Below are 15229 nucleotides of genomic sequence, written 5' to 3' on the forward strand. Positions count from 1 at the left end.
GAGTGGATTTTTGTTTCTTTTACAGGAAAAAAAAAAAAATCACAGGCAAGTAAGTTTAGCCAGAGACATTCAAAACCAGTATTTTGTTACAGAAGCAGCCTACATGTAAAGATAAAATACTAAAGAAAATGAAATTAAATACAAACTTCCTTAAATTTGGGGGTTTTAAAAGGCACTGAGGATATTAATCCTCAAAGTTACCAAGTATCTAATATATTTTAGTTTCATTTTTTCTGCACTTTTTTTATATCCTGGTAACATTCACAGTGAAGTCACAGAATAGTCTGGAGCACCAACAAAAGGAAATAGTTTGTCATGATCAAGCTGTGTGGGACTGAAATAACCACATGCATAAGCATTTGCAAATTCAGAAATTGTATTTCCCCTTTTACTTTGGTTAGCAACTTCTGTTGCATTTACTTCAACTCTGGTTGAAGACTTCCCAGCCTGCAGGGAAGCCAATTTAAAAACAAAACCAAAACCAAAACCAACCCCCCCACACACTGTCCATGCAGTATGCCAGTACTGAAAAAAGGAACCTGAGTAAGCCCTCAATGAATGTAAATATTACGAGAAGCAGAATACATGTGCATGGTCCTGTGCATGGTAATGCCTTGGCAAGACTCATTCTAATACTTGCAGCTACCTTCATGTATGTAATGTAGACCATAACCAGTAAAGCATTCATGAAAGGAACAGCCATTTTGAAGCTCTGAAGTAGGAAGGCAAGCAACCCAATACAATTTTTATTTGAAATACATGACAAAGAAGTCTTTCCCCACCCCCACCCCCCCCCAACCCCTGACAAAGCTGTGCTCAAAATTCTGACCCTAAAGGAAGTTTATTTATGGACTGTATCAGTGACTAAGAAGGATTTGTAATGAATACATCAGTCATTTTTACTGAACGATTTTTAAACATCTTTAAATATTAACTTTTGCTATGCCAATGGGAGAAAGATCAATCACTGTTATGCCTGACATGCGAATGGGAAAACTAAGGCTTAGAGAGCTTATGGAGTCTCAAAAGCATTCAAGCAATATGTTAGTGGATGAACCTGGAACACATTCATAGAGTAAAAATTTCTGTGTGTTTACTGATCATAGTTACTACATTTTTTTAACTTGGCTAGTTTTATTTGGAACGACCAAAGATTTAAATTACTGGTATTAACAGGTGTAACAACAGCACTTTTCGAGACATGGCTTATATCCTGAGTTAGATATTCTATCCTTGTTGAATCCAAGATGAAAAATTTACCCTCTGTCTCCAAGCAGAACTGTGTGTTACCATTCCTTTGAGGCAGAATTAACAGCTACAACCTCCACTCTACACTATTGTGGTGGAAGGCCTGCCATCCCTACTCACACTAAGCAGTATTCTGAATGAATGAGCAAGTCTACTTAAAAGAATAAAATTCTGCTAATGTGAATTAGGGGTGGGAGAATCTGATCAAAATAGAGAGTCAGCTAGCTTCTCATTGAGTAATTGTTCAACAGTATATGCAAAAAATAAGCAATCCAGTCTTAATAAGCTTCTCCAACATACACAGCAATTTTGTAACAAAGGCAAAAATTGGACACCAAGTGCCTTAAACATAAGAAAGTCTTGCCTCACAAATGCTGCCCTGTGTCATTCGGCTACTAAGATATGCTTGCATACATGGGCTACAGCATCATACTGAAAATTAGAAGAAGCTACAGATTAAAGAAAAAGAACATTCAGATTACAATGACAATAAAGCCATTCATACATGCTTTCATCTTCTATTAACAGTCTTCTTCAGTTTTTGATCAGTCATATCTTATGGTGAAGGCCAAGAAGGCTTAATGTGGAAAGAGCACTAGTCTATTTGCTGCTGGTAATACATTTTGATAGTTCATGTAATTTAGGTCCAAACTTCACTTCAACAGTGTCTTTACAAGTAAGAGATGACACATCAGCCTAGCTGAGGTGAATCCCCAAAAGAGAGAGTAATTCCCACAGAGACAAAGAAATCTTCCCAATCACTAAATCTGAAATGTCAAAATATCTCTTGTAACATCAGGAGATTGTAGACTGTCACAGACAAACAAAAATTTCCTTCTGATCATGTGGTTCAGATAATTGCAGCAGTCAAGCAGAAGCATTTCTACATGGCCAGGATTCTGAATTTTCAGGAAATTACCATTCTGCATCTCTGATCACTATGGAAATCAATTTTCTACATATAAGTGGACATAAATGCCATGCTTGAAATTGGGTAGTGTTCTACATTCAAATGAATTACTAAACATCCAGATTTGGTCAGCTTTTAGTAGTACCTTGTTATTTGTGCAAATTTATGAAATTTAGAGAATTTGACTGCTATATCCTTCAGGCTATAATTAACCTTCACCTCACTACAGTGCTCTAAAAACTGTTGTCTAGTCTAAGTTAAGTTAGCTGCGTCTCTTCCACAGAGAATGGAGAGAAAGAGAAGTATTTCCAAACAGTCAGTCAACTCACCTTCTTTGGGATAATTTGATGTTTTTTCTTGAGTTCTTACTTCTGTCTGGTTACTAGAGAGCACATACAGGACTAGCTTAAAACTGGACACTCAAATTTTATATAGTCAAAGGTAGATCAGGTGTATCATACCATTTACTCCGTCTCAAGCAGCATAATCAGAATAATAACTTTTTATTTGTTATTGCATGAATCAAAACTAATACAGCTTAGTGTTCCAATGCTGAAGCAGAGCTAGCAGCTGGGGAAAAATACCCTTATTTGTGCATTTAATTTGTCTTACCCAGGGTAAGAAACACAGCCTCACAATGCCAGTCTGTCCTTTTTTCTTTTTTCCCCCCAGAAACTAAAGTTAAAGTGCAAAATTTCCTCAGGAAAAAAAAAAAAAAACAACTATGCAAAATAATCTATGCTACATTTGCTATGTAGTGTCTTTGCTTAATATACCCTCTATTTCTTTTAAAGCCAACAACAGCTCATTTCAAAACACTGGCTTTGAAATGAGCTTATGACACTGCGGTGAATTGCACTGTTCTGACACCACACTAACCCAGCCAGAAACACCACTAGTAAGTTGCTCAGCCTCTCCTGAAACTTTGACATTTTTCTCAAGGGCAAAGACAACAATGCTGCTATTTCTCTGCTTGCAACACCCTCAGTTTCAGCTAAACACCTGTCACATGACCATATGCCGTCTCCTTTGTACTTGTACACACCTTTTTTTTTCCAACTTAGGGCATTCTTGTTGGCACCCATCAAAAAAAGCAACTTGTTTTAGCAGTTTACAGGCATTCACTATTTTTGTCCCAAATATATTAGTAATTTTCAGACTATTGCAAAGATGTACTCTGAATGTATTGAGAGTCAATACTGAAGAACTGTGAAGTCCTTGGAAAGGTCTCCACTAACTTGGTGGGCTTCAGATCAAGCCCAAAAAATAGATCACAAACAAACTGCTATTTCAAAACAAACGTCCTGGAGAAAGGACACAGGGCCTGATATTTGTAGAGGCTGCAGTTCAGTAAAGCATCCATATTCAGAAAGGGCACTTACCATCTGCTTCTGTTGCAGTTAAGCATCTGTAAGGACTTAAATCTGATGCGTGTGTGATTTTCTGAATGGCCTTCTGGTTAAGGTACTATACTGGACTGTGGGGTCTGGGTTCAGTTGATTAGCACTGTAACAGCTATTACGAGGCTGGGCAGGTTCTTCAATTGCTTTGTACTACGGTTCCCTACTTTAAAATGAGAATGCGATTACATCCATTATCTCATCCCTTGTCTCTTTGTTTAGACGATAAGCCTAGGAATGATCTCCTAACATGCATACATACTGTTCATGGCCCGATTCAATGCTTCAGAGCAAGCTCTGTAAAATACTAACATTAATCATAATTTGAAAATTAGCAATATAAAAGATGTCTATATATCAAGTTTTCATTGCACAAGGCCCCAAGGCGCTCTACCAACTTTAAGATAAACCCACTTAATTCCTCAATCAAGGAGAAGAAACCACTTTTAGAATAAGATACTGCAGCAAATGAACAGTGCACATGAAAGTGTGCAATTTTTTTTTTTTTTTTTTTGTAAAGGAAGCTAAAAAGTCTGCCATATCCAACTGAAAATACTTCAACAAGCCTATTTGCTTCATCCGGATATATACCTTCACATACATCAATCATTTTCAAAAAGTAAGCCATTCCAGCTAAATATGGAGGCATAGTTAGAGCAGATCAAAGACTAGTGACTGATTAGTGATTCTGTCAACTAGCCATAGGTTTCTGCAGATAAGATTTCCTTTGGGTTTTGTCCAGCATATACATTTTGGCTTACCAAAAAAATGGAGGAATCAAAAACACTGGGAAAAATCTTTCCCAATGATTTGCTTTGGGAGTTAGGTGCGTACCAGCTGTTTGTTTCAGTCAAAATCACCACATTCATGATAATGTGAATAACAAAGAAAGCAAGTATGAAAGAAAGACATATACCTGTGTCGTGGTTTAACCCCAGCCAGCAACTAAACACCACGCAGCCGCTCACTCACTCCCCCCCGACCCAGTGGGATGGGGGAGAAAATCGGGAAAAGAAGCAAAACCCGTGGGTTGAGATAAGAACGGTTTAATAGAACAGAAAAGAAGAAAATGATAATGATAATGATAACACTAATAAAATGACAACAGCAATAATGAAAGGATTGGAATGTACAAATGATGCGCAGTGCAATTGCTCACCACCCGCCGACTGACACCCAGCCAGTCCCCGAGCGGTGAATCCCTGCCCCCACTTCCCCGTTCCTATACTAGATGGGACGTCACATGGTATGGAATACACCGTTGACCAGTTTGGGTCAGGTGCCCTGGCTGTGTCCTGTGCCAACTTCTTGTGCCCCTCCAGCTTTCTCGCTGGCTGGGCATGAGAAGCTGAAAAATCCTTGACATTAGACTAAACACTACTGAGCCACAACTGAAAACATCAGTGTTATCAACATTCTTCGCACACTGAACTCAAAACACAGCACTGTACCAGCTACTAGGAAGACAGTTAACTCTATCCCAGCTGAAACCAGGACAGTATCCACCCCTTATTCTATACCATTGACGTCATGCACAGTTCCCATACCTTTAGTTACATCCTGATCAATCATCACCTTTCCATCCCTTTAAGACATATGAGCAATGATATATATATATATATATATAAGTATACACACACAGAGATATCATTCCTTTAGTTCATGGGTCATGTTCATAAAATGTTCATTGAGTTCATTTAGTTTCTGATTCTGGGCTCCATCTGTCATACCAGTCTTTCTGGGTAGGAGGGATGGTGCAAAGTCCTCTCAGTCGGTAGAGCAGAATTGGGCTTCAGTGCAGTGTGACAAGCAGGTGACATTTGGCGCAGCAGGAGGATGGTGTGCACCATTGGATTGTTGCATGCTGGAGTCAGTTCTGGTTCCATCACTACTGTGCTTTGCTCAGTTTTATCACAGTTCTTTTCTTGCTTGATCTAAGTGATTCTTACTATAGTACTATGGATATAGCACATAACAATTATAGTAAGGATAACATACAGTAGCAGGGTTATATAGCAACTAATATACAGTTTAATTCTGGCTATTCTCACCTAAAATTAAATCCCCTTGAAGCACACATCAGACTTCCCCATCTTTTCGCATCACCCACCAAGTGCACCCAGGCCCTTGAGCAAAAGCAATCCCACGAATGGGTTTACCTTTGCCTGAGGCAGGAGTAACCCAGACTGTCTTCCCTAACATATTTTTTATGTGCACTACAGGGACTTTATCCCCTTCTACAGTATGTAAAAATTCCGACTGGGCAGGGCCACCCCGATTGGCAGATCCTCTGGTGTTGACTAACCAGGTGGCTTTTGCTAAATATGTATCCCAATGTTTGAAAGTTCCACCCCCCATTGCTCTCAATGTAGTCTTTAACAGTCCATTGTATCGCTCAATTTTCCCAGAGGCTGCTGCATGATAGGGCATACGATATACCCACTCAATACCATGCTTTTTGGCCCAGGTGTCTATGAGGTTGTTTCGGAAATGAGTCCCGTTGTCTGACTCAATTCGTTCTGGGGTGCCATGTCGCCACAAGACTTGCTTTTCTAGGCCCAGGATAGTGTTCCGGGCGGTGGCATGGGGCACAGAATATGTTTCCAGCCATCCAGTCGTTGATTCCACCACCGTGAGCACATAGCGCTTGCCTTGGCGGGTTTGTGGGAGTGTGATATAGTCAATCTGCCAGGCTTCCCCATATTTATATTTCAGCCATCGCCCTCCATACCACAGGGGCTTTAACCGCTTGGCTTGCTTAATTGCAGCACATGTTTCACATTCATGGATAACCTGTGCAATAGTGTCCATGGTCAAGTCCACCCCTCGATCACGAGCCCATCTATATGTTGCATCTCTTCCCTGATGGCCTGAAGCATCATGGGTCCACCGAGCCATAAATAGTTCACCCTTATGTTGCCAGTCCAGGTCCACCTGAGACACTTCAATCTTGGCAGCCTGATCTGCCTGCTGGTTGTTTTGATGTTCTTCAGTGGCCCGACTCTTGGGTATGTGAGCATCTACATGACGTACTTTTACAACCAGATTCTCTAGCCGGGATGCAATATCTTGCCACAGTGCGGCAGCCCAAATGGGTTTACCTCTGCGCTGCCAGTTGCTCTGCTTCCATTGCTGTAGGCACCCCCACAGGGCATTTGCCACCATCCATGAGTCAGTATAGAGATAGAGCACTGGCCACTTTTCTCTTTCAGCAATATCTAATGCTAGCTGGATGGCTTTCACCTCTGCAAACTGACTCGATTCACCTTCTCCTTCGGCAGTTTCTGCAACTTGTCGTGTAGGACTCCATACGGCAGCTTTCCACCTCCGATGCTTTCCCACGATGCGACAGGATCTGTCAGTGAACAGGGCATATTGCCTCTCATTTTCTGGCAGTTTATTATACAGCGGGGCCTCTTCAGCATGTGCCACCTCCTCCTCTGGCGACATTCCAAAATCTTTGCCTTCTGGCCAGTCCATGATCACTTCCACAATTCCTGGGCGACTGGGGTTTCCTATGCGAGCCCATTGTGTGATCAGTGCAATCCACTTACTCCACGTGGCATCAGTCGCGTGATGTGTAGAGGAGACTTTCCCTTTGAACATCCAGCCCAGCACTGGCAGTCGGCGTGCTAAGAGGAGCTGTGTTTCAGCACCAACCACTTCTGAGGCAGCTTGAACTCCTTCATATGCTGCCAATATCTCTTTTTCAGTTGGAGTATAGCGAGCCTCGGATCCTCTGTATCCCCGACTCCAAAACCCCAGGGGTCGGCCTCGGGTCTCCCCAGGTGCTTTCTGCCAGAGGCTCCAGGTAGGGCCATTCTCCCCAGCTGCACTCTAGAGCACATTTTTAACATCTTGTCCTGTCCAGACTGTTCCGAGGGCTACTGCATGAACAATCTCCCGTTTAATTTGTTCAAAGGCTTGTTGTTGCTCAGGGCCCCATTTAAAATCATTCTTCTTCCAGGTCACTTGATAGAGAGGGCTTACAATCAGACTGTAATTTGGAATATGCATTCTCCAAAACCCCACGACACCTAAGAAGGCCTGTGTTTCCTTTTTATTAGTTGGTGGAGACATAGCTGCTATTTTGTTAATCACGTCCATTGGGATCTGACGACACCCATCTTGCCATTTTATTCCTAAAAACTGGATCTCCCGTGCAGGTCCCTTGACCTTACTTTCTTTTATGGCAAAACCGGCTTTCAGAAGGATTTGGATTATTTTCTTCCCTTTCTCAAAGACTTCTTCTGCCGTGTTGCCCCATACGATGATGTCATCAATGTATTGCAGGTGTTCCGGAGCTTCACCTTTTTCCAGTGCAGTCTAGATTAGTCCATGGCAAATGGTGGGGCTGTGTTTCCAACTCTGGGGCAATCGATTCCAAGTGTACTGGACACCCCTCCAAGTAAAGGCAAATTGTAGACGACACTCTGCTGCCAGAGGGATTGAGAAAAACGCATTAGCAATGTCAGTTGTAGCATACCACTTGGCTGCCTTTGACTCTAGTTCATATTGAAGTTCTAGCATATCTGGAACGGCAGCACTCAGCGGTGGCGTAACTTCATTCAGGCCGCAATAGTCAACTGTTAGCCTCCACTCCCCATTAGACTTTCGCACGGGCCATATGGGACTATTAAAAGGTGAGCGAGTTTTGCTGGTCACTCCTTGGCTCTCCAGTTGGCGAATCAACTTGTGGATGGGAATCAGAGAGTCTTGGTTGGTGCGATATTGGCGCCGGTGCACCGTCGTGGTAGCAATTGGTACTTGTTCTTCAACCCTCAGCAACCCCACAACCGAAGGGTCTTGAGAGAGACCAGGCAGGGTAGACAGCTGTTCCGTGCCCTCCGTCTCCAAGGCAGCTATACCAAAAGCCAATCGATACCCCTTTGGGTCCTTAAAATACCCTCTCCTGAGATAGTCTATGCCAAGGATGCATGGACCCTCTGGACCAGTCACAATGGGGTGTTTCTGCCATTCATTCCCAGTTAGGCTTGCTTCAGCTTCCAATACAGTTAACTCTTGGGATCCCCCTGTCACACCAGAAATAGAAATGGGTTCTGCCCCTTCACAACTTGATGGCATTAAAGTACACCGTGCGCCGGTGTCTACTAGAGCCTTATACTCCTGTGGGTCTAACGTGCCAGGCCATCGAATCCACACAGTCCAATAGACCCGGTTATCCCTTTCCTCCACCTGGCTGGAGGCAGGGCCCCTCTAATTCTGGTCAGAGTATCCAGTATTCAATTCTCGTAAAATTGGCTCAGAAGTCCCTTCAAGAGGATCAGAAATAAGATCAGCCCTTCTACTCTGTTTGGAAACCGGAGTGGCATTTTTCCTGGTAGAATCCCCTTTTGTGGTGTTTCTTCCTCGCAGCTCACGTACCCATGCATTTAGGACTAAGGTAGGTTTTCCATCCCATTTCCTCATGTCCTCTCCATGATCACATAAGTAAAACCACAGGGCACCTCGCGGTGTGTACCTTCTATATTCTCTCTCTTGGGCAGAGGAGCGCTCACTCCTAATAGCTGAGACATTGGTCCTTACAGGTGGGCAACAGGACATCTCTTTGAATTGCTGGAAATCCTCGGACAGCTTCTCCACAGCCGAAATGCAGGCTTGTGGGGAGGAGGAGAGATTTTCTTCGTATTGACGGAGTTGGCGAGCCACTTCATCCACTGTTGGTGCCTCTTCGTCTTTCCAGGTCATTATTGCCAGTGAGTTGGCATAGGACGATGGTGTGTGTGCTCCGTACAAACTTCCGCCACATGGGTCGTGTGCATTGGACTTCGTCTGGATCTTTGGGTAATTGTGGGTTGTCCAGATCATGATGAATTGTCTCTAGCACAGCTAATTCCCTCAGATATTGGACACCTTTTTCCATGGTTGTCCACTTGCTTGATTGACATATAACATCTTCCTTAAAGGGGTACCTTTCCTTCACACTTGACAGGAGTCGCCTCCAGAGGCTGATGGCTTGTGTCCCTCTTCCAATTGCCTTGTCAATGCCACCTTCCCTGGCAAGCGATCCCAGCTGCTTGGCTTCCCTACCTTCTAATTCCAAGCTATTAGCCCCATTGTCCCAGCATCGGAGGAGCCAGGTGATAATATGCTCACCTATACGGCAGCCAAAATCTTTTCACACATCCCGCAGCTCACTCAAAGATAGGGACCGGGTTATTACCTCTGGTTCTGCCTCTTCCTCCTGTTCCCGTGATGACCCTGGTTCACCTTCATCCTTCGCTAAGCGAACTGATTTTTTTGTATATTTCTTTTTCTGTATGGGGGCAACTGATACTGGTGCAGGTTGGTCCGCTGATTCAGTTGCAGTACCGCTCGCCGGGTCTTGGATAACGGCAGTGTCTGTTGCCACGGTTTGGGTAGCTGCTGTGCTCGTTGCTGGGGCTGGAGGGACCTCAGTGCCCGTTGCCGAGGTTTGGGTAGCTGCCGTGCTCATTGCCGGGGCTGGAGGGGCTGCAGTGCCTGTCACTGAGGTTTGGGTAGCCACAGTGCTCGTTGCCGGGGCTGGAGGGGCCGCAGTGCCCGTTGCCGAGGTTTGAGTGACCGCAGTGCTCATCGTTTTGTTGTTAGGTCCAGAGACCTTCTCTTCCCCTTGAGGGTACTGAGTGGTGTCAAACAGGGCTCGATAGGCATGGGCCAGGCCCCAGCACGTTGCAGTAATTTGTATCTCTCTGGAGCTGCCGGGGTGACAGCATACCTTTTCCAAATATTTTACTAGTTCTTCTGGATTCTGCACTTGTTCAGGGGTGAATTTCCAAAACATTGGAGGTGCCCACTTTTCTAGGTACTTGCCCATACTACCCCACAAACCCTGCCACTCATAATTATCCAGCCTTGGGGCAGATCTCTGGGTGATTTTCTTAAATAGTTGTTTAACCTTAAACGAGAGCTGAACCACATTCAGAAGCATGCTAATTCCTAGCAGTAGGGCTAGGACCATGCTGGTCCCAACATCCCAAGAGTATTCAAATTTTTCAAAATTCTCAAACACCATTGTAACTGGACTGAAGGAGAAAGGAGAGGGGAAGAAAGGTATCCGACCCATAGACTGGTTTTCCAAGGAGGAAAGGTAAATGGTATAATTATTAATAGTTTCCCACAGATAGTTTTCCACAGTATAAAGGTGACAATGCTGAGTGCAAGTACCGGATTAATCCCACAGCCGATGACTTTATCATACCATAAACCAGTGTTATACAATACATCAAAGCGAAAACCTTAATCCACCTCCCACGGATGATAAGCAGCAGAAGAGGGACTACATACAGCAAGCGAGGTGATACATAACAGAACTTTAAAAACCAGAGCAACAACTCTAAGAACACATAAATCAACATAATGACCAGCGACTATTAGACCGATATAATGAATGCTTATAACAAATTTGTTTTAACAAGCTCTGGTCAGGTTTGTTGTTATCTCAACCCTTCGTGCCCCACGTTGGGCGCCAAAAAGGACTGTCGTGGTTTAACCCCAGCCAGCAACTAAACACCACGCAGCCGCTCACTCACTCCCCCCCGACCCAGTGGGATGGGGGAGAAAGTCGGGAAAAGAAGCAAAACCCGTGGGTTGAGATAAGAACGGTTTAATAGAACAGAAAAGAAGAAAATGATAATGATAACACTAATAAAATGACAACAGCAATAATGAAAGGATTGGAATGTACAAATGATGCACAGTGCAATTGCTCACCACCCGCCGACCGACACCCAGACAGTCCCTGAGCGGCGATTCCCCCCTCCCCCACTCCCCCCAGTTCCTATACTAGACGTGACGTCACATGGTATGGAATACACCGTTGGCCAGTTTGGGTCAGGTGCCCTGGCTGTGTCCTGTGCCAACTTCTTGTGCCCCTCCAGCTTTCTCGCTGGCTGGGCATGAGAAGCTGAAAAATCCTTGACATTAGTCTAAACACTACTGAGCAACAACTGAAGACATCAGTGTTATCAACATTCTTCGCATACTGAACTCAAAACACAGCACTGTACCAGCTACTAGGAAGACAGTTAACTCTATCCCAGCTGAAACCAGGACAACCTGTAGAGCTGAGTAGTTCGAAATTGCAGCATTATTTTAACGTTGATTTAGTACTTAATTGACAATTTATGAAGACATCCAAGGAATGTGTTTAGTAAGCCTGAGTTATTAACAGTACAAATAGCAGAGCTGTAACACAAGCCTTCCTTTGTGTATAATGTATTATTAAAACCACAGCTTTATTCGTACACTTATTTATTTTATTGAATGAAATTAAATAAAAAATACCACCAGAAAACCCCAAAGAACAGAACTGACCTCCTCAAAAAAATCTGCAGTTATAAAGAGGACAAGCAGCTGCGACTCTGATTTATCTGAGGCTGGTGAAACTCACCCTCTGTTACAGGGTCTTAAAAACACTGAGTCTTTGCACAGCTCACATGTTGCACAGATGTGGAGAGGATCAATTTACAGCAAAGACTATGGGTGTAAGCCTTGGGGAGAACAGAGCCACTGGGAGTTTTATCAAATCTAGTGCACTGTGATATACAGACACATAAGAGGGGTTTTTGTTGTTGTTTGGTTTAGATTGTTTTTTTTTTAATGTAGTGAAGTTTCAAGTTATATATAAGGAAATAGGATGCCTCAGTTACACGTGGGAAGTATTGTAGATTTTCTACAGAAAGGCCAAGATAATGTGAGACTATAGCCAGCACATGTTATATTTTAAAAGGCTTTGAAAACAGAGAAGGATAATGATAGGTATTGGTTTGTCCTTCTTGCCATTAGCCCTTCACACATAGAAATAATCTGCCTTAAGGGCAAGTTAGGAAATTCTAAAGGACCAGAAGGTAGGCCTATCTGATTGTCAGTATTCAGCCACAGTCCAGAAACAGGAGGATCCTGCCTTGCAGAATGGATTCCTACAGCTAACATGCCATTAAAATTGAGTCAGAGCAGGAAGTGAAGTAGCCCTATAAACTAGGCATATAATTCTCCTCCTCTGAGTACAAAAGGCAGCAAAAATCAATGACTGCCACTTAAGAAGTTACGTCTGTATCTTGGAACTGCTCATCACTGGGAATGTACTAAAAAATTTCCTGTAGGTAAAAACTAAAGGAATTAAGTACTGGAAGAGTGAGAATATTTTAGATACAGTGTGCTGTATCCAATAGCAGAAATATTGCATTACTCCAACATAATAATTACAGAAAATTTCCACACTGTTGTATGATTGCTTTCTGCCAATGTTAATCCTGTTCTCATTAAAAAAATCTCCCATAAGCCAAATTCTACTCCTAGCTACACTAGTTTGCCTCTGTTGCCACATCTGAGGGCAGGATTTGGCTTGATTCACTACTACTAATTTCTCTTTTCTTCTTCTTTTTTTTTTTTAATTATTAAGTCCAGCCTCCATTACAAAGAAGCATTTAGTTTAAACATTAAAATTTTACTTGGTAGAATTACACAAGTCTGGGAGGTTTTGCATGCTACAAAGAATTTTGTTGCTCTAATCTTGAAATACATTTCATTCTTACAACTGAAACTTTGTGCAAAAAAGCACTCATCAGCAGATGATCTCTAAAAGTACTTCATTTTTCTCTTTCCTCCCTTTGCGTTTACTTCAGGCTAGTATTTGTGTACTAACAACAGAATGCATTTAAGAATGAAAAAACATCCGTGTAGCAGATAAGAAATAAAGGCCTTCTGTATATCCAGATGCTCTATTATTCTTGGCATTGCTGTTGATACCTGCACCCAAGGTAATCTTGGCAGTAGGTAAGTTCAGATATACTCTATGTCTGATTGTAAAGTGAATTACCACAGATCTGAAATTTTGTTCATACATTCTGGAGTATGATGCAACGCAAATCAGAGACATAATTCTTTTGCATAAGTGTCACTGAAAGTTTAAATATTTTGGCATGCTTCTAGGTGGAAAATTGGATGCTTACTCAAATAACATTTTGCACTGGGTTTGGACTTCAGAGAAACACAAGTGAAAAAAGGAAGGAAAACAGAGATTTTATTAACAAATCAATGTATAATCATGCCATTAAATAATCCGCTTTCCCATATATTCCATTTAATATTCCTGATTATATTTGGGCTGGAAACCCATATCCAATGATATAAACAAAATATCATCGTATGGTACCTCGCTGGAAAATGTAATGCCACCCAAACTAAACTCATGATGCCACAAAACACATTATCTCGATGATAACTAGCTTCTCCATCCCTCACCCTCTAAGAGCAGAAGGGTTTCACTAAAAAACTCAATACATTGAACTTCTATGAATATCTTATCTCCTTTTTTTTTTCCAAACTACTCACCCAGATTTATGAAGACTTTCGGAATCCTGCTCCCCAAAATTGCATTTTTCAAGTGAATACATTATTTTTGAAAACTATAATATGTAAAGCTGCACTACAAAAGAACCTGTATTTGTAGCACAGAACAAACCAATGGATAAGCAGGGAGGGATACAAAGCTCTATCACCTTCAGCCAGTCACAGTCACATGTAGGAGGATTTTGAAGGACGTGTCAGGCAATTAACACTGGATTTCCATCAGCGTTTTCCATCCTTCTCCATTTGGCACACTGTATGACAGGGAGGGGATGGTACCAGACTACTGCTTGAGAAAAATCCATCTTCTCTGGTTTCCCAGATCCACGGCAAAGCTCTGGCCTCCTTGCTGTAGGGTGCCATGTGCCAAAAGCAGCTGGCAGGAGGATCACAAATTAGTTTGAGAAGGCAGCTGTGACTGGCACTTCAGGTCGTATAGTGAACACAGGACCTCACTGCTGCCCTAACAAGTTAAAGGGACAGCTGGCAGGGAACATGGGATAGCAATAACACAGCAAGTGTCAAATTATTTGTGTATATATGTACGAGAATTTTCAGAGAATGATACACATGCACACTTGAAAAAAAACAAGTAGAACAATACTAAATGAAATCCTACTATTTCTGGCTAGCACAGCTGATATTTAAATCTGATTTCTACTTTCTTCTTTGACTTTTCTAGCCTGGTTCTTACTTACTTTTTTTGTTCAGGGATGTCTTCCAACAGCATGCAAAGAAAATCCTAGAAAATGAACAAAGCACCACAATTAGTGTGTTTATGAAGACATAACTCCGTGTCTGCATTGCTAGTGAGCACTGGATTTTTAAAGACTGCAGATAACAGAATGATAAGAAAGAAGTTTATATATCCGCTATGGTGATTTTCTGCTCAGTTATTTATACACATACGTTATGTTTGTCAGTTTTCCAACCCACTCAAGTAAAAAGTGTCAATACTGAAAGAAAATGGGCTTGAAAAGTCTGCTGACTATTTTAACACAATCCCACATTCCCACTTTTATTTAATCTATAATATACACACACAAACTATATTTAAAACTGTTAAAGGCTGCAGATTCACATACTCAAAGGCTAAGAAACACCAGAATTAAGGGTGTTTACACTCTCTCTACTGTGCTTATGTTACCACACTGTCTTTAATTATATAACCACATAAGGCTTTTTTTTCCTTAATGCACATATCTGATTGGAAGATCCCACCTACTCCTCATTCTGTGACAAAATTCACAATGTTGCTGCCAACCACACCAACTAAGGAGTAAATTCTTCAAAGAAAAGGTAGCTAGAATTTCTTACATGG

At 42.2% G+C, this 15229-nt stretch overlaps 1 protein-coding gene across 8 annotated transcripts in view; it reads right to left on the bottom strand.

Annotated features, from left to right (window-relative positions):
* AOPEP (aminopeptidase O (putative)) overlaps positions 1-15229 on the bottom strand; it is a 192809-nt gene that overhangs the window by 96430 nt on the left and 81150 nt on the right. For all 8 annotated transcript variants that reach the window (XR_008233506.1, XR_008233507.1, XM_052777125.1 and 5 more), the window contains exon 9: positions 14607-14650. Coding sequence is in view for 6 of the 8 variants with exons in the window: in XM_052777125.1 (XP_052633085.1) it covers positions 14607-14650 (44 nt within the window). In the remaining 2 variants the exon portion in view is untranslated. The remainder of the gene's footprint in view (positions 1-14606; positions 14651-15229) is intronic.

This window comes from Harpia harpyja, chromosome Z (genome assembly GCF_026419915.1).
Source record: "Harpia harpyja isolate bHarHar1 chromosome Z, bHarHar1 primary haplotype, whole genome shotgun sequence".
NCBI lineage: Eukaryota > Metazoa > Chordata > Aves > Accipitriformes > Accipitridae > Harpia > Harpia harpyja.